This window comes from Elaeis guineensis, chromosome 7, assembly GCF_000442705.2.
Source record: "Elaeis guineensis isolate ETL-2024a chromosome 7, EG11, whole genome shotgun sequence".
NCBI classification, from domain to species: domain Eukaryota; kingdom Viridiplantae; phylum Streptophyta; class Magnoliopsida; order Arecales; family Arecaceae; genus Elaeis; species Elaeis guineensis.
The window spans coordinates 74,028,913-74,054,222 of NC_025999.2; the positions used below are offsets into that span (position 1 = coordinate 74,028,913).

The window sequence follows — 25,310 nt, forward strand, 5'->3', positions numbered from 1 at the left end:
AAGCATAATTTGAAAGAATGCATGTATGGCACATAGAACAACTCTTCACATTATCTACACGCATGACCAAGATCAACACTCTCAACATCCCATTGATAAAATATGTACATCAACTGATCAGTATATCTGCCTCTGGTGCATGAAATGCCAGCGAAAACACTTACATGAAAGCTCATTACTTGTACAAGTTTATGCTAAATTTAACAGCCAAGCCTTAGCTAGAGTAAATTTGCCATTGGTTCAAAATATGTTCAAAGTTGTCATTGGATTTCTCTACGGGATGAGTATGCATCCCCTCATAGGTGGTCACCACAATCCCTTCATCCTTTGATAGACGTTGAATTTGCTTCTTTACATCGCAACCTTGATGTGTGCATCGATAATAGCTTCTGCAACCATAGTATATAAAAGCAATGGAGGATATTTCTATCACCTTGTTCCTATGAAGATGTTTATACATAAGTCTTCTTAGGAAATGACTTAGTGAAGCAATCTACGAATTCACAAGTAAGATACTCACGAATGCATTATTCTTTTACTTGGTAAATTTGAGTTTTTCGAAAGAAAGTTTTTCATTTTCTTCTATGACAATATTTACATTATAGATGCTATATAAAAGCAAATTGTTTGAAAATTTTAGTTTATTTTGTTGTTATAGTTGGACATCTTGGAACAAATAATACAGCATTTTTGATTCACTAGTTTATAAAAATTCAAATGACAAACATGATCTAAATTGATAAACCCATTAATTAGGAATTTGGAGATGAATAAAGTTGTCATTTTCCTCTTCAATGTTATCAAAGCCACTACAGCGTATATCTACTACTAACAAAGAAAAATAAATATCTTTTATCCTTTCTTCCCATATAGCTTTCCATTCCATAATAGATACAATTATTTATACATCACTGAATAATGATGGCCTCCTTACAAAAAGTTAAGTTCGTGACTTTTCATGTACATCTATCTTCACATATCTACTTGTGGTAGTCTTTATATTATCTTAATCTTCACCAAAGTTAACTATTTCTTAAGTTCCTCTTCACCTAAACCATTCATCCACTCAAGGCTAGTTAATCACAGATGCACGTCTTGATGCCGTCACTCTGATAAGCAACACATGGCCACATAACATGATTTGAGGTGGGAAACTTCTACGTCATACGAGCTGGTCTGCATCAAAATTCTAATAATCATTTAACAAATATTTCTCGAAGAATACGATGCAGAATCTAGAGACCAAGACGGTGGGTTTCTAGTGATGCGCAAAGACAGCATCCAAACTTTCAAATGATGATTCTATAGCATATGACGTGGCTGAGTATGACCACATAAATTTTATTCGTAAATGAAATTTTATGCAGAATATATTATTCCGGAATTTTTTGTTAGTCTGTTGTTTGTCTAAATGTTATTATCTTAGCTATCGATGAGCAACTTAAGCAACTTCTTTTGATCCAGACCGATGGAGTTTTAGTTGTTTCGTTTGTTATTTTATAGCCTTCGGATAGCCTTTTAAGGTTGGGTGACCCTTTAGACAAACTTGTAATTTCATAGGTTATTTTTATGAATGGATCAACCCTATTCTAACTCTCGTGATCAACTTCTTAAACATCACCTTCTTTTTTTTTTTTTTGAATGTAAATAGAAGTTAAGGGATTCCTTCTGAATTTTATTAGCAAGAAGAAAGTTATACAAACAGAATCAGATAAGAAAACAGAGAAAGTGAAAAGAAAACCCTGCAAGACCAACAAAGTGACCAACATAGTTACAAGCCAGGAACTCAGCAAACAATGACAGGAAATCTCAGCAAGACACTGCAAACAGAAATTCTGTACACATCCTTACATCATAGGAGATAGAGTATTTCGGCCTCTCCCAAAGCCTCTGATGGCATTCTACCAAAAAAAAAAAAAAAAAGGTCTCTGATGGCATTTCTGCACCGTTGGTCAGCAGAGATGAACCCATGATTGGAAAACATGGAGCATTCTCTTCTTAGCTATAAATTTATCCTCTTTCTATAGTATTGGGAGGATCCCTCTCAAACGTAGAATACGGATTTCCACCTAAGATCGCAAATACTAGTGATGATATAAATACCACAGGATGAAGGAAGAAGAGAGATGCACAAAAGACACAATCAAATAACATGAATCGGCTTAAAGCTCATCTCCACGGAGCATTCAAGCTTCGCTATGAGAGAAAAACAAATATAAGAGGAGATCATACCCTTTCAACTCTCATATATCAATCTCTCTTTCTCAACAAGAAGTACAAAATCCTCACAAAGCTCTCAAAATAACCTCCAAAGAGATTTTGTGCCGCTACTAGCCATGATAGGATGGTACCAGCCACTCTTTTTAACAAAACTCCACAGCCGTCTACCCCAAAGCCCTGACTCAGAGTCCAAATCACGTCGAAGATGTACAAAGAGATCTATTAGGACTCTAGAACGCATTCAAACTATCTGATCATGCCCGCAAGCTTCCATAGCCGCTCGATCACGCATTCCATGAGATGGACCGTGTATGGACTGCGTCAAGTGCCCCTGTGGACTGCATCTCTCCCTCCTGGACCATGCAGTCCATGTGAAACATGGTGGATCATGTGAGGCGCATGCTTGGACCGTGCCTCACACGTCCTAGGCTGTGCATGGACCGCACGGTGGACCGCGCATCCAGCTAGGCTATGTGCTTCAGGCCGCGCACTTCTGTGGGCTGCACCTGCAGGCCTGCACGCCTACGGGCCTACACGCTTGCGGGCCTACATCCCTACGGGCCGCATCTCTGGGTTTGCGTGCCATGGGCTTCTATGTCTTGGGGCTTGTTGCTGTAGATCGAATTCAGGATAGTAAAATCTAACAATCTCCACCTTGACTCAATATTCAGCCTCCACATAACTTTGAGAGCTTCTATATGATCTCGCTTCTATGTCCTGGGATAAATGTCTGGCTGCTCATGGATGGACAAACATGGAAGTCGAGTCAGACTGCTTGATCCCATCTCCATCATGTGCTGTGACCTACCTAATCTGAGACTTGTTCGGAGTAGCCTCTTGTGGCAATAGAAATTTCGCTTTGCGACATTGCCTATCATTCTCTCGAGTCTTCCATCTCGTGTCCAATCCATCTATACCTAAAACTCCACCTTGCATTAAGCTTCCACTGGCACCTAAAGCTCCACCTCACATTGAACTCCTTGTCGAAAGATAGTGTTTTACATACTTCTTTCCCTTCATAACAACCTTACTACCACACACAACCTTCAGGATTCCATCATCAGCTTCCTATCTGTAGCTACTTGAATTCAGTCAACTTAGTGAAATCAGATTACTCTTGAAATTGAGTATGTATCGGACCTCACCTAATTTTCTCACTCTCCATCATGTGTCTGCAAGCTGATTATCCCAATGCCCTTAATTGCATAGCTCGATCCATCCGACAAATGAATAGTACCCTCACTATTCTCTAGGGAGTTAAACAGCTCTACTCTGTAACAAACATGATGCGAATATATTGAATCTAAAATTCACTGAGAAAAGAAGTAGATACCTTATCTAAAACCATAAGCACATCATCAGTCTCATCAATGTCACTACCATGAACCATTGTCATAGTAGCCTTCATTCGATCTTTGAGCTGAACAATCTCTGACTCGATGCCTCAACTCATCACACCGATAACATCTGATCATGTAGATGTCCCTCGACTTAGATCTGGATCATCCATCTTGTGATCCACTATCGCTCGTTCTCTGCCACCACCATCTCCAATCACCGTCGAAGCCAAGTCACTGCCTGAACTCAAAGCATGGTTCTCTCGCTTGAGAACCTTATTCTGAAGAAGTACATAAGTAACCTCATCCATTTTGATGGTGCTCATTTTCACAAGAAGAGTAGTCGCCAAAGATTCAAATGAAGAAGGAAACGATGAAAGCAAGACCAACATCCTGGTCTTCTCCTCAACCTTCTCACCAATGTTGAGGAGACCAGTGAGGATTTTTTGAAAGTTGCTAAGATGCTCCTATATACTTTATCCATCGCTCATCTATAGCTGATAGAACTACTTTTCAAGAAAGAGAGTATTGGTGAGTGACTTCATCATGTACATTTCTTCGAGCTTCGTCCACATCACCATCGAGGAAGTCTCGCTAAATACATAGATCATCATATCATCCATCAAGTACAAACAGATCGTACTGACCACCTGCATCTAGAGCTGCTTCCAATCCTTCTCTTTTACATGGTAGTCGGTTTCTCCTGGCATAAAAGAGTATCAATCAACCCTTGTTGGATGAGCATATCATTCACCCTCGCTTGCATAGAGAGAAATTACTCTTTTTATCATACCGATTGATCTCTACCTTAATAAGCATATTTTCTCTGTCTTCTTCAATCTCGATCAACACCACCATAATCCAGATAATCCCATGTTCTGATACCACTTCTTGGGAGGATCCCTCATTAGTGCAGAATATGGATCTCCGTCTAAAATCACAAATGCTGGTGATGATGTAGATATCATAGGAGGAAGGAAGAAGAGAGATGCACAAAAAATAATCAAATAATGTAGATCAGCTCAAGACTTACCCCCACGAGATATGCAAGCTTCACTATGAGAGAAAAAAAATACAAGAGGAGATCACACCCTCTTAACTCTCATGCATTAATCTCTCTCTCAATAAAAAGCACAAAACCCTCACAAAGCTCTCAAATTAACCTCCAAAGAGACTCTCTACTGCTATCAGCCATCACAGGATGCTACCAGCCACCTTTTTTAACAAAACTCCACAACTGTCTGCCCCTTTAAAAGCTCTGAATCAGAGTCCAAATCGTATCCAAGATGTACAAAGAGTTTTGCTAGGACTCCAAAACCCATTTGAACCGTCTGATCGCGCCGCAAGCTCCCGCAGCCGCTCAATTGCACATTCCATACGATAGACCATGCATTGACCGCATGAAGCACCCCTATGGACCGCATCTCTCCCTCCTGGACCGTGCAATCTATGTGAAATACGGTGGGCTGCATGAGGTGCACGCCTGGACCATGCCTCTTGCGTCCTGGGTAGTACATGGACCATGCAGTGGACCGTGCGCGCCCATGGGCCACACCCACAAGCCGCACATCTGCGGACCGCATCTCTAGACTTGTGCACCATGGGCTTCTCTATCTTGGGCCTCATTACTGTGGGTCGAATTTGAGATGGTAAAATGGTTCATAAATTTCTTGTGGTCACCATACTTGCGCTGCAGCCAATAGTTTTCTGTCAGGTCTAATCAAATTATCAAATCCATCAAAATCTAACCTAAAAAAGATCTGTTAAGTATCATTCTTTTTACATCACTTATTTGCTGCAAGTTTCAAGCTGTCATTCTGCTAGTTGGATTTGCAGCACACCTAGGATTTATTGCCTCCATTCTTTATCCGGTAGGATCACCTAACCCATTTTGGACAATGCAGGCTACTTCGGATAGGTCTAAAAAAAGTTTTAAGAGGTCTAACTTTCACACATATTGTTCATTTGAAATTATTGTTATTTTTTTTCTAAAAAAAAAAGAAGGAACCTTCAAGATCTACATGTCAATAGGCTTGTTGAGCTTTGAACGAGCCCATTTTCAGGTTGCAAGGACTCCACAATGCACTGCCAAATAAAATTTTATCATTTTTTTAAAAAATTGACCTTATTGTTTTTCTATTTTGGGAGGAATGAGGCAATGAGATGGCAAAGTTGATGTCTAGATCTCGATCTAGGATGACTTTAGCTTTTCCATGACTATAATTCATACTCTTGCACCCAGCCGAACCAATCCATATGGTCTGGTTTGAGGCATACCATAATGAATTGGTGCATTGATTAGCTCAACTGTCTAGGATGATGAAGAGCTCAAATCAGTTCCAACTAGTCTTAACCGATCAAAAATTGCCCTAATCATAGGAGAGAGGGATAAGGCATTTCTATAGCCTTCTCCTCCCTTTCTTCAGAAAAGAGATTGGTTTCAGCATGGAGAATTCAAGGAAGACGGAATTTTAGCCGATTTTAATCCAAAATCCAAGCAAAATAAAGTATAATTCCTTTTGCTTTTCTTCATTCCTCTTTTGTTAAAATCATTTTGATGCCTAAAATCAGGTAAAAATGTGTTCATGAAAATTATGCCAAAATTTTTTGTTTTCATTTGATTTCATGATGTTGCGATCTAAGCATGATCTTTGTATGAAAGAAAAAATCATCATTTTCATCAATCACATAATTTTTTAGATTAAAAATATATTTAAAAATCATAGCATATTAGGAATATGCGTGTTACTTATTATCTTATTCTAATAGCAATTTATCTAAATATAAATATGGTTATAGGTACCGAATCTAAGTCAATATCTACTATCCCCCACAATCTTAACTAGATTGTAGATTATATTTTACAATTGCAATCTCTTTTCTACAGTAGAGTGGGATGGCTAACCTAGCATCAGATAGAGAATCCATATCTATCAGGGATTAACTTGAAATTATTGATGTAGACTGGGCATAGTTTTTGAGTAAGAGTCATATCTAAGGTCCCAACTATGAATAAAATCCCAATATTCATGAGTGGTATGGATATTGCATGAGTAACTAAATATTGGTATTCTTTTTATAATTCAAATTAGTTTGATATATATATTATGAATTGAATACATTTAATTATCACAATTGCATCTATTGAATAATCATACGACCTCTCCAAACTAATATCATATAAAACAACACTAAAATAACCCTAAAATCATAATTTAAACATCTATAATTAAAATAAACTTCAAAAAAAAAATAAAAGAATGATGAACTATTATCGAACTAGTATGCTTGACATGCCAAGTGTCAATATGGTACGATCGGTATCGTAGATATACTGGTACTTAATAGTATGAAATCAAGGACCTTCATACGACTTAGTTACAATTTTATAAAAGTTCAAATATCTTCTTACAATTTGTTTTAGGATTAGATCAATGAAAATAAAAGGATTTGAATCCCTACTTTTGAATTTTTATTATTTTACTCTCTCTTTCTTTTCTTTTCTTTTCTTTTTTCTTTCTTTTTTCTTTTTTTTTGGTGGGAGGTTCAATCAAGCCAAGTGGAGCAAAAAAAATTGCTTCTTCGGAAACCTAGACCCAAGAGCCTTCTTTTTCAAATCCTAGACTTGACCAACCATAAATGTACGCTAAAACATTCATGCTTCCTCCATTAAAACCCTAACGCATGCATCATGATCTATATCAGGACTTGAACCCTTCCTAGCCTTATAATGAAGGCTAGAGGACCAAAATGAATGTCGAGGACAGCCAATACAGGAGTTGAGTTATGTATGGATGGCATACTTGGTAGAGGTTTCCTTGTCGTTTGATAATGAAAACAAAATAGATCTTGAAGACAAATGGAGACTTCAAATATCTTGAACCCTAGCCCTTTTAGGAAGACTGAAGGGTCGGAGTTGAGTTAGGCACGGACAGCATACCTAGAAGAGGTTTTATGCTGTAATATGAATATTTTTAGCTCTTGCAGTAACATCAGCAACACATCATGGGAAAGAGATTATGCATCGCTTTTAACAAATAATTTTGCCATTTTTGCGTGCTAGCTGATTCCAGACCGACATCCCGTCTTCTTATTTTGACTTTTTGTAATCCTTGAAACCGATAAAGAAACACTTGAACGTATTTATTATCCTACATCAATGTAAGGAGAAATACCAAAATGTAGGAGACATCACAAAATTATTTTGTGAGTTCCACCAGCCTTACCGGCAAAGTGATGATGAGTTTCATTCAACCAAAAGCATTCGGTACCACTAGAGGAATCCTCCACCGCTCTCAGCAATGTCACTCCCTAAAGCCTCCAAACAAGTAAGACAAACCACTCCTTGTTATCGAGAGGGCCTTTCCATGTAATAGCAATTTGTCAATTCTTACTATAGAATATGAATTTTTTAACTTATAAAAAGATTTAAATTTTAGAAATAAATTCATTTTTTTATCTTCTAAATTTTAGTTGTTTAAAAGCTTTAAAACATCTTTTGAATTATCTCTTTCCATAGAACTATGGGGGTGTTTATTTGGGAGGAGTTGGGGCATGGAAAGGGAATGGGATTGGATGACTCCTATTCCAACTATTTAGCTGAGAGAGTCCTAATCTAATTCCGATTTCATAGTAAAATAAGAATAGCCCAATCCTCCTAAGACCGAATCCCAACTCTCTCGTAAAGATTTAAATCTTCATTTTAATTTTGATTCCGATTCCAACTCTTGTCATGAAGAAAACGCTTAAAAGGATATAGCTATTCCAATTCTAATTCCAGTTGCCAATCAAACACCTCCTATGTCTCTTCAAAAGAGAATGATAATTTCAATAGAATATGATGTTTCCAAAACATCACATCATCTTGGAGTTGTAGTGTTTCCTCAGTCATCCGGATAGAGTCTATAAAATAGACTCTAGATCCATCTATCTTGGGATATCTAAACAATATTCAATCTCTCTCTCTCTCTCTCACTTTGTGGTGCTCTATGTCTTCCAAGAGGCTTTTCTTCCATTTTAGGATTCCACCTTTTACTTTCTTTTTTTTTTTTTTATACATCTGAAGAAGTCATTTGGGTCAAGCCTCTGAATATCATACTTATTAGGAAAAATTACAATCATAGACAATAAAGTCATAAACTTCCTTTCTCTCTTTGTGTAATTAAATGAGATATCAAAAAGTAATAATAATCTCTATAATCTACTTAGGTAATTAATAAGCAAAAATAATCAAGCAACACATAAAAAAGATATTATAATTTTGATGTGAATCTTCTACTATTTAGAATAATAGAATTACTATAAATTTTCTCTTAATCAACTAGAGGTGATACAAATATATCATTAAGAATAAATCTTAGCTTCCATAATAAAAACAATCATCATCAATAAAGCAAATTTTAATAATAAACAAGAGCAGATCTCACCAAACGTGTGGATGCTTGAAATAATTAATGGAAAAGGCTTTTCAAAGATCAAAATTATTCTTGCTCTCGATGTCAGGAACAACATACCAAAATTTCATCACAATCAGGATATGAACAACCATCCGATCATCTAATAAAGTAGCACCAAAATTCTCTTTTCTTCTTCTCTATTTTATCTTATGCCGCTGCCTCTATTTTCACATCATGCACACGAGGCTCCTATTACCTTAATAAAACCAAAGCCAACAAAAAATATATGACCTAAACAATCGGTCTTCCTTTATATTTTATTCCAAGAGGGTGTGGATCCCATATGAGAAGGGATCACACCAACAAATCTCCTACTCCCAACTCATGTGGGAGGTTCCACCAGACTCAAATATGAGTTCTCATGCAAGAATTTTATCTTCTCCTACATGACTTTTAACTACTCTCTTTTGCTCTGGTTCTCCTCTATCAATGATCATCACATGCTCATGAGGAGAACATCTCTGGGAAGAATGATGCTTTCTAATAGATCTTCTCAACTAAGGCTCAACTTGTGGTTCTAGAGGGGCTTGTTCAATACACTTATGTAGTCTATCATTATCAGATATGGGTTCATCAACTGTGTTATCATCATCTTCATGTGCACCTCCTCCATTATCATTATTCACAATGATAAGAGGCATTGGACCTAGATCAATATAATTATTAGTGATAGATTTTGACTTCTTAATCTTTTCAAAACCTTCAATAGTCTGATTTTCTAGAAATACAATCTCTACTTTGATAACATTTTTATCAATTGGATCACATAATTTATAACCAAACTCTTGATGTATATAATCCAAGAAGATACACTATTTAGACTTTTTGTCAAGCTTGGATCTCTTATCTTTAAGGATGTGAATAAATATCCTACAATCAAGCATTCTCAAATGATCATGTGAAACATCTTTCTCAATCCATACTCTTTCTGACACATCATCTTGAAGATAAACTGAAGGAGAAAAGTTGACCAAATCCACTACAGTTCTCATCATTTCATCTTAAAAGGATTCAGATAATTTAGCATGAAAGAGCATACACTGAATTTTTTCACACCAGTATGATTCATTCTCTCAGCAACTCTATTATATTAAGGTGTTTTAGGAATAATTTTCTTCAATCTGATGTCATGATCTCTGTAATATTTCTCAAATGAAATCCTGTATTTACCACCGTTATCTGCTCGAATACACTTCAGTTGCCTTCCTATTTCTCTTTCAATACTAGCATGAAATGTTTGAACACATTGAGCACTTGGTCTTTAGATTTTAAAACAAAAATTCATATTTTTTTAGAGTAATCATCAATAAAAATAATAAAATATAAAGTACTACCAAGAGTTTTAGCATCCATAGTGTAAACATCAGTATGAATCAAATCCAAAATATATGATCTTCTATGTAGAGGGGATTTATAAAACATAACTCCATATTGTTTGCTAATTAAACAATCAGTACATATCTTCAAAGGCATATCTTTGATAAAAAAGAGTTTCTTTCTAGTAAGGATGTCAAGTTCCTTCTCGCTTATGTAGCCCAGCTACTTATGCCGTAATTTAGTGGAGAAATCTTTAGCTATATTTATCTCCATCTTACATAAGTTTACTTGTACATGTAAAATATGCTTGATTTCTTTTCTCTTACTACCACTAGAGAATTTTTGGTGAGCTTCTATTTTTTTTTACCGAAATGGTTGTAGTAACCTTCATCATTAAGTATTCTAGTAAAGATCAAGTGGAGGTGGATATCTGGAATATGTTTCATATTTTTCAGCAATAGTTAGCATCTAATACTTATTTTCAAACAAACATCTTTCATACCTACAATCTTAGTTACTCTATCATTTTCTATCCTGACAACTACCAAAATCATTACTAGTGTAAGATATGAAGAAATTATGTTGAGAAATAATAAGAAAAGAGGCACCTGAGTCAATAACCTAAGTACAATCATGGCATATAAGGTTTATAAAATCATCATTATAAATAATGACAACATCAATATCAGATGTAATTGTTGCTATATCTTTTTCTTCCTTCTTTTCTTCACTTGTCTCTATTGATTGCTCTCTTTTAAATTTTTTACACTCCTTTTTCATGTGCCCTGACTTGCTACAATAAAAATATTTAATCTTTTTTCTAAATTTAAATATTTTTTTTGACTTATCATGATTGTTAAAATTTTATGAGTTTCTGGTTTTACTTTTCCCCCATCTTTCTATAATTAATGCTTCTAACTGTATAGTCACACCATATTCTTTTCTTCTGGTCTCTTCATTAAGTATACTATCCTTTATTATTTTCAATATCACCACACTATTAGATACTAAATTATTAAGTGATACAACTAAAATTTTTCAACTGTCAAACAGAGAATTGAGCAATAACAATACTTGCAAGTCATCATATAGCATCATTTTTATAGCAGCCAATTGATTTATTGCATCCTAAGTCTACTAAAGTGCTCAACAACTGAACTTCCTCAACTTCATAATCACAAGCTGATCATAGGGATGGCAAAATATGATCTGACCTGCCAACCTCACTCATATTCGATCCATCATAAACATGTTTGGATTTAGACTAAACAGATTCAAATAATAAATAGATCAATTGTTTGGGTCCAGTTCAGAATTCATATGTCTAACCTGCTTAACCTGTTTAACCCATATAATATTTGGGTTGGACCAGATTGGCTAGTATATTGGATGGTTTAAATGGATTAAGTAATGGGTTAATGGTCTCTCCCATGCGACGCCCCTTTTTTTAAATTACCCCGATTGTGCAATTAGATCACGTCAAATAGACCGCAACAAATTCCATAGTGGATAATATGCCATGCTACCCCTTGTATTTCATCGATTCTCGATTATGCCCCGCTACCCCTTGGATTTCACCAATACGGCAATACCCCAGGTCCGCATCAAATGGCTAGGGTTTTCTTTTCCACTCCCTTTCCTTCTTCTTTGCACCGTCGTCATTCCGCAGATGCTAAGGCCATCACCACAGGGGCTTGCTAGAGGCGAAGGAGGTGGGGCATCAATCGGAGGTCTAGAGCCTAGAGGTGATGGAGCCATGGAGGTTCGGACTCTGGAGTCCTTTCCTCTTCTCTCACCATGGAGTCCTTCCCTCTTCCCTCTTCTCTCGATCAAGGGTGGAGTTGGAGGCAGCTGAGAGATCTCAGTGGAGTGAAGGTGGCCGAGGGCGTGGTCAAGCTATCAAGGGCGGAGCTAGAGACAGCTATGGGCATGGTAAAGCCATTAAGGGCAAAGACAGAGGCGACTGAGAGCTCCAGTCGAGTGGAGATGGAGGCGGCGAGAGCGCAGAGCTGTGAAGAGGCGGACACAAAGATGCAATGAGGGTAGAGAGGCGGTCGGGTGGAGATGCGACGAGGGCAGAGCCATAGAGATCAAAGAAGGTTTTTAATTTTTTTTTAATTTTTTTAAACAAGTCATAAGCTGGTCAGGTTCTGTTTTCTAACTGGATTGAAAACAGATCGTAAATGGATTGGGTTCGGGTTATAAAATCTAACCTATTTAAAAAACAGATCGGATCTAGGTTTAGAGTTTTTTAACTCGATCCATATCCGACCCAACCCGTTTATACCAGATCTAACCCGATTGCCACTCCTAGCTGATCATGAATGCTTTGTTCTTTGTGGTCTTCTATCCATAGAGGCTCTCCAATTTCTTCTATAAACTATGGGCATTAGTTTTCATAGCAACATGATAAAAAATACTATCATTTATCCATTATCTGATTAAGCCAATGATCTTTCTATTTATTTCTATCACTCTTGCTGAGCTTTCTCATTTGATTTGGTACTATCCCCTTCAATAGGATCATACAAATCTTTGAAAAATAATAAATCTTTCATTCGAAACTTTCAAATTAAATAATTATTAGAAGACATAAGTTTAATTATACTTTCATCATAGGTTCCACCATTTAATCAACATAAAAAAATTCAACCAGTAACAACCTTACTCTAATACGACTTTATTGGGAAAAATTATAATCATCAACGATAAAGCAGTAAACTTTTTTTTTCTATATAATTAAATAGAATATCACAGAGTAATAATAATCTCTACGATCTACTCAGACAATTAATAAGCAAAAATAATCAAGCAAACCATAAAAAAGATATCATAATTTTGATATAAATTTTTTACTATTTAGAATAATGAGATTACTACAGATCTTCTTTAGATCAACTAGAAGTTACATAAATATATCATTAAGAATAAATCTTAGCTTCCACAATAAAAATAATCATCATCAATTAAGCAGATTTCAACAATAAATAGGAGCAGATCTCATCAAACATATAGATACTTGAAATAATTAATGAAGAAAACTTTTCAAAGATCAAAATCATTCAACTTATAGCTCTCAATGTTAGTAACAACATATTGAAAATTTATCATAATCAGGATACGATCGACTATTCGATCATTTAACAAAGCAATACCAAAATTTTCTTTTCTTTTTTCCTATCTTTGTCTTGTGCCACCGCCTCTGTTTTCATGCCGTGCACGTGGGACTCCTGTTACCCGACAAAATCGAGGCCAACAAAAAAGTATGTGACCTAAACCATCACATCTTTTTTTTTATTTTATTTCAAGAGGACATGATCCCACATAAAGAGGGACCATACTAACAGTACTTATTAAAGAAGAATCAGACTAAGCTGGATTATTATACCTTGAGAACGAGATTACCACAAACCTGTACGTAGGGGGCGAATCATGTTACGAGGACAATATTCTCACATACCTTGATCTAAACAAGCACTTTTCAATTATTTATTTTCTTTTAGTAGTTTATTGTTTATAACAGTATCTTAAAATCATAATAAAAATAACATAATAATTATCTAGGCAAGTTGAATAATTTCCAACAGTATGAAACCTGAAACCCTATCATCATTTCTTATATGTATGAAGCCTCCGTATTAAATCGTGTCACTTAATGATCATCCAAATCTCTAAAATGTGTCTTGTTTACGACACTTGCAATATTACTGTTCAAATGACTTTTAAATTTAGGATAATAATCAAACCTTGATACATTAAAATCGATTACATATTCTCCATCATAAAGATGTTATTTGCATGTGTGTATATGAACTGAATTGTTGGTCATTTTTGTTCTCGAACATCTATAATTAATTCTGTTCTTTTTTTGTGTCAAGAGTGTATCTTTCTAGTTTTATATCACTATCTGGTAATTAGTTCTGCTAATTCTTATCTGGTAAATTTCTGCTTTTGTAAATTTTAGGTGGGATGCTGGGAATCCATAGCCTAGATAAAAAAGGGGCTTTTGTTTTTTTTTTTCCAAACCTTTATCCAACTCGTACTTTATCTGAATACAGGAGACAACCTAAAGTCTTATTAAAATTTTGAGGCTATAATAATGGGCTAATTTTCACCGTCGTATCTATCTATCTATTTTTTTCTCTTGCTTCGGCATATGAGGCTACCGTTTATTGGATGTTATCACCAAATCACGTGTTTGGGTTTTATAAAATGTTCATCATTAAAAGGTTCTCGATGCCTCTTTTATCCGGACGATTACAGGACATGGACGATCTGTTGAGCCAACAGCCTACACGTGGTTGTAACTTCAAACATAAGTGTTAGCGATTATATTGAAATATTAAAATAGTTTAAGCTTGCTGTTTAAAAAAAAATATTCATCATCTTTGGATATTCTATTATAATGGATTGTACTATTAAAGTATCGCAATAATTTAACTATAACAAAATGTTGTTTGTAGTTACATGATAAATAATTATCGAGTATAATGTACCATAACAACTTCAGGACAAGATGTACTTCATTGTGTTAGTAAGATCTCTGTCATCTTTAACCAAATTACTGATTGTTCTGTATATATGGTTCAGATCTTACCCTTTACTATTATTGCACAAGAAGATCAACCAGCATATTTTGTCATAGCAAAGTAAAGATGGTGTTGGACTCAGTACAGATTAAACTGTTCCGTCCCAAATAATTTAATTTTGAATCTAAAATAATTGGTTTGGCACTTGGACTAGGGATTAATTTGGTTGAAAGAAAGTTTAGTTGATGGAAAAATGATCAAGAAATCCCCTCTGTTTTGGTTGGAGGTTTTAAAGGAAAGAGATTAGAAAGTGATATTCTTACAGGAATAAATTTCTCATGTTTCATTAAAAAAAAAAAAATCTATGTGGCCATGGGTTTTTGGCTTTTCCATGGGAAAGAAATTGAGATATTTTTTTTTAAAAAGAACATTTAAAGCTATGAATAGAATAAGATAAGATTTTTTTCTTTATTAAAAAAATAATAGATATTTTATGTAACTTTTCTAAAAAATAATTGCTCAATCAAATATATTGTACTCTGAAATATTTCTCTTTCTCATCATAGTCAACACAACGTACCAATATCACTTTTCTAGATATCATATTATCAAAATTCAACTTTTCCAAGAAAAGCATTTCAGTGTGAGGATTTTCTTTCCACGAATCAAACTGAGTCCTAAAGTGCGGGTATCTTTGCACATAAACAAAGACCAATGAGCCATTGTTTGTTCACTAATATAAATATGTCCATTAAAAACTTTTAATCTGAATTATCATGCGACTCCAAGCTTCCTCATTGCTAAAGACTATTTGTTATAGCCCAAAGCCCAAGCCCAACTAGCAAGACCCAAGCCCAAAAAAAAAAAGAAAGCAGGAGAACCGAGAAGAAGACTCCCCGATAGGAGTCTTCTTCTCCGATTAAACCCTGGCGATCGGGAGTCCTAGGACCACCAAGAGTCCTAGGGCTCTCTATAAAAAGACCCTCCCCTTCCTTAGAAGCTGATCATCGGTCCTATTCCCCTCTCTTCCTCTCTGATTTTTCCGAATTGGAGCCGCGGATATTTGTTTCATTCTCGCCGTGATTGCTCGCCGGTGGGGTCACCGGAGGCCGAAGTAAGTTGTCCTCCTCTTCCTCTCTTCTTTCTCCTTCTTCCGTGCCTCTGTGCACGACTGCCGGCGATGGGTGTTGCCGATTTTTGGTCGGAGAAGAGACCCCTATTTTGGTCTCTTCTTCCCTTGGGTTTTTCGGCACCGACGATCATAACCGACCGCCGACCTTGCCTCTCCGAACTCGAGAGAGGTTGCCCCCCCTCTGCCGTCGGGTTTGCCATGTTGACCGTGGCCTGAACGGCCGGCAAGGGAGGGGACCCGCCGGTCCCCTGTTTTGGCCAGGAAGGAGCCCGAGAAAAAGAAGAAAAAGAGAAAAGAAAAAGAAGAAAAAGAAGAAAAAGAGAAAAGAAAAAAAAATAGAGAGAAAAAGAAAAGGGAGAGAGAAACTTTCTCTCTCTGCTCTCTCTCTCTCTCTTAGATTTTTAGGATTTATGAAATTAAAAAAAAAATTTATTACATAATAATAATAATTAAAAGAAATATAAGAAGAGTTTTCAGGGATCAATCTGAAAATCCTGGACGCTGTCGTCTAGTTATCCATGTGGGAACATTGGATTTTAATAAATTTTAATTTTTTTAATTCGATAAAATTTTGATCAAAAATATGATATTTGACATACCAGGTCCGAAGAAGAATTTTTAAGATTTCTAGAATTCTAGTTTGGATTTTCTTTTGAGGTAAGTAGTGTTTACTTTTATTAAATTTATCTGATAAATTATAAATTTTGAATTAAATAAATTCATGGTATGCTTGTGATTGAAAATATTTATTGAAAATAATTGTTGAAATTATTTATGATTGAAGTTATTTTTTGAAATTATTTATGATTGAAGTTATTTGTTAAAAAATTATTTTGATGATGTATGATCATAAAGAATGATATGATTGATTTGACTCGAATATCAATTATTTATATTATTTTTAAAAATAATATATGAATTGAAAGATGATATGAAATTGACAACCTAACTATGTAAAGGACCCCGCCAATGGGGGCATATACGTTGGTAATTGATTGTCCTGAGGGTTTATGTCGCCAGCGAGACCAGCGACATGTCGTCAGAGAGACCAGCGATAAATCGCCAGTGAGACCAGCGGTTCCAAAGGACTTGGCTGCCAGATGATTCGCAGCCCACCGCAAGCAGATACGCGGTATTATGACCCTGCCACAGAAAAAATGTGGTCATAGTCATGGTTGGTAAGAAGAACTTAAGAAATTGATGAATTTAAGATGATAAGCATAATTTGAAATTACGATGAATTGAATTTTATATATGATTGATAGTATGATTATGATTTCATGAAATTACATAATAATTTTGTTATTATCAGTAAATCGATATATATAGTATTATTTGCCTGATTCATTCAGTTAAAGGTATACACTGCTTACTGGACTATTTAGCTCATGATGAGTTTTATATTTTTCTTTACAGATCTAGAAAATTAGCATGATGCAGGATTTCAGTTGGGAGAGCGATTAAAGATGGAGTTAGCTCATTTGATTTAGGATTTTCTCAGAATTGATTCAAAACTTTTATTTTAAGTGTTGACTTTGTCAAATAATTATTTTTCTTTTGGACACTGAGTTTTTGATTTATTATTTGAACTAAGATTTGATTTATTAAAAAATTATTTAACTTTATGTGTAAGATATCATGATGAGATGTCTTGCATGCTTATGGAAAAAATTTTCTATGAGTATGCGGTGGTTGCCATGACCCTCGATTCAAATCTCAGGTCGGAGGCGTGACAATTAATATGGTATCGGAGCATAAGTAGATAGATAAAGATATGTAGAATAGAATGAGCGAGTGATGGGTAGATATTAGGAATTTGAGAGGTTAGTTATGACGAATTTGATCTGACCTATCTCAAGTAAGTTTATAACCGTATTAAGGATAAGTTATTATCTCAAATTTGTCATAGGTCAAAATACCTCCATGACGAACGAAGAATACTCAAGGAGCAGTAGGAGGGACATCAAACCACTTGGTGATAACACTCCCCAATTGAATAGCGGCACATCTCAGCAGGAGAAATCCTTGATCCTACCGAAAATGCTCTGACAGTACAGGAGGAGCCGAATATGACTCAACTAATGCAAACTCTAATCGGAGTATTTCAAACACAACAACAGTTACTTCAACAACAACATGCACAGTCACGTCAGTATTTTCCACCGACACCTGGACATGGAGAATATCCGATGCAGAGAAACAATATCGTCAAGTTTAAGAAGCTAGCCCTTCCAGCCTTCAAAGGGACCATCGAGCCACTGGAAGCAGATAACTGGATTATGGAAATGGAGAAGGCATTCGCCGTGCAAGAATGTCTCGATGAAGAGAAGATCCGCTACACAGTATATCTGTTACAAGGCGAGGCATACAACTGGTAGCGTATACTTGAGCAAAAATATGAACACGATAGGATACCACTCACTTGAGAGAGATTTCGAGATGAATTCTTTGACAAGTACTTCTCTTGAAGTGTCAGAATACAGAAAGAGCAGGAGTTCATTCATCTGAAATAGGAAACAGATCCGTTGCAGAATATGAAGCTAAATTCTCAGAGTTAGCCAAGTTTGTTCCAAGATTAGTTGAGATTGAGCAAGACAGAGTACATAAATTTGAAATAGGACTGAAGACAGAAATTAAAAAATAAGTTGTACCTTATGAGTTAACTACTTATACCTCAGTTGTGAATAAAGCTCTAATAATTGAGAGGAAAGTTAATGAAGCACATGCGGAGAGAGAACGGAATCAGAAGAAGAGAAATAGGTTTGGTGGAACTCAAGGACAAAATCAGAACAATAAGGGTCCAGCAAAGAAGCCAGTAAATGATAAGAATCGTGAGAATGAGATAGCTAGATGTTCGAGATGTGGCCGAAGAGAGCATGAGTCTTCTAATTGCCCATGGAATACTGGTTCTTGTTTTAGCTGTAGACAGAAAGGACATAAGATTGCAGATTACCCCCAGAGGGATGAGAATAGACCCATACAAACAAATGATGGAGGTCAAAGGCCGAAAACTCAAGGAAGAATCTATGCACTCATACAACAGGATGCTCAGGCCTCTAATGCTGTGGTGACAGGTATCATTCCTGTATCTAGTATTCATACTTCGATTTTGTTTGATTCTAGTGCTACACACTCCTTTATATCCACTACTTTTATTAGACAATATGATATAGTATGTGAACCTATAAAAATTAAATTATATGTTGAGACACCAGTAGGTGGTATTTTGAGTACCGCAAGTGTGTGCAAGTCATGTAGTATCAAAATAGGAGAAAGAAAATTACCGACAGATTTGGTGGTCCTTGATATGCATGATTTTGATGTCATTCTAGGGATGGATTGGCTTGCTACTTATCATGCCTCTGTGGATTGTCATGGAAAGAGAGTGAACTTTCATATACCGGAAGAATTAACATTTAGTTTTGATGGAAGTATAGGAACCACCCTTCCACGTATTATTTCATTTGTGCAAGCTAGACAGATGCTAAGAAAGAGATGTAGAGGTTACCTAGTATCAATAAAGAATAAAGAACATGATGAATTGAAGTTACAGGATATTTCTATCGTAAATGAATTTTTGGATGTATTCATTGATGATTTAATCGGACTACCACCAGACAGAGAAATTGAATTTACCATTGAGTTGGCACCTAATACCGGTCCGATTTCTAAAGCTCCATACCGAATGGCTCCTATGAAGTTAAAGGAGTTAAAAGATTAATTATAGAATTTGTTGGATAAAAATTTTATAAGGCCTAGTGTATCTCCTTGGGGAGCTCCAATCTTATTTGTGAAGAAGAAAGATGGTAGTATGAGACTTTGTATCGACTACAGAGAGTTGAATAAGAACACTATCAGAAATAAGTATCCTCTACCTCGAATCGATGATTTGTTTGATCAGCTGCAAGGTGCACAAGTCTTTTCTAAAATTGATCTTCGTTCAGGATATTATCAGTTAAAAATCAAAACAGAGGACATACTAAAGACTGCATTTAGAACTCGTTATGGACATTATGAATTTCTAGTGATGCCATTTGGGTTAACCAATGCTCCAGCGGCCTTTATGGATTTAATGAACAGAATATTCAGATCCTATCTTGATAAGTTTGTTGTCGTATTTATTGACGATATCTTGATATATTCAAGAAGCAAATTGGAGCATGAAGAATATTTACGGTGTGTACTACAAATATTAAGGAAAGAAAAGCTTTATGCCAAATTTAAGAAGTGTGAATTTTGGTTGGACAAAATAGTCTTTTCAGGACACATCGTGTCTAAAGATGGAATTTCTGTAGATCCAACAAAAGTGGAAGCTGTGATACAGTGGAACAGACCTACAAATATTTTCGAGATTCGAAGATTTCTGGGAATGGTAGGATATTACAGACGATTTGTAGAAGGATTCTCCCGCATAGCTGCACTTTTGACTCGTCTTACTCAAAAAGGGGTTAAATTCGAGTGGACCGAAGATTATGAACAGAGTTTTCAAGAATTAAAACAACGAGTAGTTTCAGCTTCTATCCTTACTATACCAACAGGAGATGAAGGATTCACAATATATTGTGATGCATCTAAAAAGGAACTCGACTGTGTATTGATGCAACATGGTAAGGTAGTGGCCTACGCCTCAAGACAATTGAAACCATATGAACAGAATTATCCGACACATGATTTGGAATTAGCTGCAGTGATTTTTGCCCTAAAAATTTGGAGACTTCACTTATACGGTGTGCAGTGTGAAGTGTTTATTGATCATAAGAGTTTGAAATATATTTTTACGCAGAAAAATTAAATATGAGACAGAGAAGGTGGTTAGGACTGTTGAAAGATTATGATTTAACAATCCATTATCATCCCGAAAAAGCTAATGTCGTTGCTGATGCCCTTAGTAAAAAATCCGTAAGAAATTTGACAGTTTTAATCACACATCAAAACCAATTATTGGAGGATATAAGAAAACTGAAATTAGACATCCGAATATATGACTCAACAGTACGATTAGCCAACATTCATTGAAAGAATTATAGTTGCCCAAAATGATGATCCACAACTAATGAAAATAAGGAATTCAATGGAAGTTGGTGTTCAATCTGAATTCAAGATACATGATGATGGTTCATTGAGGTTCGAAAACAGGATTTGCGTACCCAATGATTCAGTACTCAAGCATGAAATACTTCAGGAAGCACATCAGACCGGTTATACAGTTCATCCGGGAGGTACTAAGATATATAGAGACTTAAAGGAAATGTACTGGTGGAATAATATGAAGAGAGAGATCGCATAATTTGTGGCTCAATGTTTGGTGTGTCAACAAGTTAAAGCTGAATATCAGAGACCTGCGGAACTACTTCAACCTCTTGATATTCCAGTATGTAAGTGGGAACATATCACTATGGATTTTGTAACTGGACTACCTAAGACTCCAAGTAAAAATGATGCAGCCTGGGTGATTGTGGACCGATTGACAAAGTCTGCACACTTTCTACCAATTAGAGTGGGATTTACTTTAGAAAGACTAGCAAAATTATATATGAAAGAAATCATAAGGCTACATGGAATTTCAGTGACCATCGTATCGGATCGAGATACCAGATTTGTATCACAGTTTTGGAAGAGCTTACACAAGGCATTAGGAACAAAATTGAACTTCAGTACAGTCTTTCATCCACAGACTGATGGTCAGTCAGAGAGAACTATTCAGATCTTAGAAGATATATTGAGAACCTGTATTTTGGATATAAAAAGTTCATGGGATGAGCATCTACCTTTGATTGAGTTCGCTTACAATAACAGTTATCAGGCTAGCATTGGTATGGCACCTTATGAAGCATTATATGGTAGAAGATGCCGATCACCGATTCACTGGGATGATGTTGGTGAGCGGAGAATATTGGGTCCTGAACTTATTCAACAAGCAGTCGAGAAGATTCAATTAATTAAAGAATGACTTCGGACAGCACAAAGCAGACAGAAAAGTTATGCAGATAACAGGAGATGAAAATTAAAATTTCAAATTGGTGACCATGTATTTCTCAAAGTATCTCCTTCAAAAGGAATCTCAAGATTTAGCATTCGTGACAAATTGAATCCTAGATATGTGAGTCCGTTTGAGGTTTTGAAAAGAATTGGTGAGGTGGCTTATAGACTTGCCTTACCACCTTCACTTGCAGGAGTACATAATGTTTTTCATGTTTCTATGTTAAAGAAATATTTACCAGAGCCAAGTCACATCGTGGAACTTGAACCATTGCAAGCTAGAAAGGAGTTATCATATGAAGAATATCCGATACGGATCGTGGACCGTAAAGAACAAGTGCTGAGACGTCGCAACATTCCTTATGTCAAGGTACAATGGAGTCGACATTCGAAAAGAGAAGCTACTTGGGAACTAGAGGAAGAAATGAAGCAAAAATATCCCCAACTCTTCGAGACCACAGGTATGAAAAATTTTGAGGACGAAATTTCTTTTAGGGGTGAAGAATGTTATAGCCCAAAGCCCAAGCCCAACTAGCAAGACCCAAGCCCCAAAAAAAAAAAAGAAAGAAAGCAGGGGAACCGGGAAGAAGACTCCCGGTAGGAGTCTTCTTCTCCGATTAAACCCCGATGATCGGGAGTCCTAGGACCACCAGGAGTCCTAGGACTCTCTATAAAAAGACCCTCCCCTTCCTTAGAAGCCGATCATCGATCCTATTCCCCTCTCTTCCTCCCTGATTTTTTCAAATTGGAGCCGTGGATACTTGTTTCATTCTCGTCGTGATTGCTCACAGGTGGGGTCATTGGAGGCCGAAGTAAGTTGTTCTCCTCTTCCTCTCTTCTTTCTCCTTCTTCTCGTGCCTCTGTGCATGACTGCCGGCGATGGGTGTCGTCGATTTTTGGTCAGAGAAGAGACCCCTATTTTGGTCTCTTCTTCCCTTGGGTTTTCCGGCGTCGGCGATCACAACCGACCGCCGGCCTTGCCTCTCCGAACTTGAGAGAGGTTGCCCCCCCTCTGCCGTCGGATTTGCCGTGTCGGCCGTGGCCTGAACGGTCGGCAAGGGAGGGGACCCACCGGTCCCTGTTTCGGCTAGGAAGGAGCCCGAGAAAAAGAAGAAAAAGAGAAAAGAAAAAGAAGAAAAAGAAGAAAAAGAGAAAAGAAAAAAAAAATAGAGAGAAAAAGAAAAGGGAGAGAGAAACTTTCTCTCTCTGTTCTCTCTCTCTCTTAGATTTTTAAGATTTATGGAATTAAAAAAAATTATTATATAATAATAATAATTAAAAGAAATATAAGAAGAGTTTTCAGGGATCAATCCGAAAATTCTGGACGTTGTCGTCTAGTTAATCCATGTGGGAACATTGGATTTTAATAAATTTTAATTTTTTTAATTCGATGAAATTTTGATCAAAAATATAATATTTGACGTACTAGGTCCGGAGAAGGATTTTCAAGATTTCTAGAATTCTTAGTTTGAATTTTCTTTTGAGGTAAGTAGTGTTTACTTTTATTGAATTTATCTGGTAAATTATAAATTCTAAATTAAATAAATTCATGGTATGCTTGTGATTGAAAATATTTATTGAAAATAATTATTGAAATTATTTATGATTGAAGTTATTTGTTAAAATATTTATGATTGAAGTTATTTGTTGAAAAATTATTATGATGATGTATGATCATAAAGAATGATATGATTGATTTAACTCGAATATCAATTATTTATATTATTTTTGAAAATAATATATGAATTAGAAGATGATATGAAATTGATAACCTGACTATGTAAAGGACCTTGCCAATGGGGGTATATACGTTGGCAATTGATTATCCTGAGGGTTTATGTCGCCAGCGAAACCAGTGACATGTCGCCAGAGAGACCAACGACAAACCACCAGCGAGACCAGCGGTTCCAAAGGACTTGGCTGCCAGATGATTCGCAGCCTACCGCAAGCAGATACGCGGTATTATGATCCTGCCACAGAGAAAATGTGGTCATAGTCATGGTTGGTAAGAAGAACTTAAGAAATTGATGAATTTAAGATGATAAGCATAATTTGAAATTATGATAAATTAAATTTTATATATGATTGATAGTATGATTATGATTTCATGAAATTACATAATAATTTTGTTATTATCAGTAAATCGATATATATAGTATTATTTGCCTGATTCATTCAGTTAAAGGTATACACTGCTTACTGGGCTATTTAGCTCACGATGAGTTTTATATTTTTCTTTACAGATCCAGAAAATTAGCATGATGCGGAATTTCGGTTGGGAGAGCGATTAGAGATGGAGTTAGCTCATTTAATTTAGGATTTTCTCAGAATTGATTCAAGACTTTTATTTTAAGTGTTGACTTTGTCAGACAATTATTTTTCTTTTGGACACTGAGTTTTTGATTTGTTATTTGAACTAAGGTTTGATTTATTAAAACATTATTTAACTTTATGTGTAAGATATCATGATGAGATGCCTTGCATACTTATGGAAAAAATTTTCTATGAATATGCGGTGGTTGTCGTGACCCTCGATTCAAATCTCGAGTCAGGGGCGTGACACTATTAATCCCCAATAGGGCTGGCTTGTAGCATCATCCGTACCAACATGCATGACTTTGAAACGATATGCTATCCAGGAGTTGCACCATAGATTTCTGATTCCCTTGTATCTATCTGCCCTTTTTTTCTTCTACCGCATCTATTTTTCCATTAAATTAATTTGAGAATTTCCTTTACCGATGCTCATACCAGAATTATGCCAATGCAAATATGATCATCAAAACAGTGATGAGGTTAAAAGAAGGCCAAGAGAAGAAAAGCAAGGAAGATGGGAAATAGCTAACCGACCGTGGAAATTTGTTGTTCTTTACAGCTTCTGGCCATACTTCCTCCAGCGGAATCCATCATCGAGTATATCAACGTGGCTTCTTGTTTGGAAAGCATAGCGAGGCGTTCTTACCTTCTTCTCACCCTTCTTCTTAGCTGGTTTTGCTCACCCTCTGACCCAATTAAGATCTCCCTGCGAGGAATCCCATGATCATCTAAAACCCGAGCCTTTGCCGCCTCCTTCCAACCCAAGAGACCGCTGGAGTTGTTGGTGTGGTGTTGGCAAAGACTGGTTGGGGAGTCATCGTGTTGGCTGAGAACAGTGGGAGATGGGAAGAAGATGGCCGTAGGGGGATTGGGACACCATAGTCTTCCATGAGCGAGTGAGAGAGAGAGAGAGAGAGAGAGAGAGAGAGATGGAAGAGAATCTAAGGCGCAGGTGTTTTTGTGCTTAGTTTTGTGGGGTCTAAAATGGAGGAAAAGTTGAGAGGCGGCTAATGGCAATGTGCAG

The 25,310-nt window shown here is 36.2% G+C and overlaps 1 protein-coding gene and 1 pseudogene across 1 annotated transcript; one reads left to right on the forward strand and one right to left on the reverse strand.

Moving 5' to 3' along the window:
* On the reverse strand, nucleotides 1-25,271 carry LOC105049007 (probable WRKY transcription factor 75). The gene is given in 5 exon segments (XM_010928542.4): nucleotides 1-389; nucleotides 24,821-24,845; nucleotides 24,848-24,964; nucleotides 24,967-25,086; nucleotides 25,089-25,271. Coding segments are annotated over 5 exon segments (525 nt in total). The 5' UTR covers nucleotides 25,177-25,271; the 3' UTR covers nucleotides 1-214.
* LOC140859133 (uncharacterized) lies at nucleotides 12,128-23,541 on the forward strand (annotated as a pseudogene).
* Nucleotides 25,272-25,310: the final 39 nt, after the last annotated feature.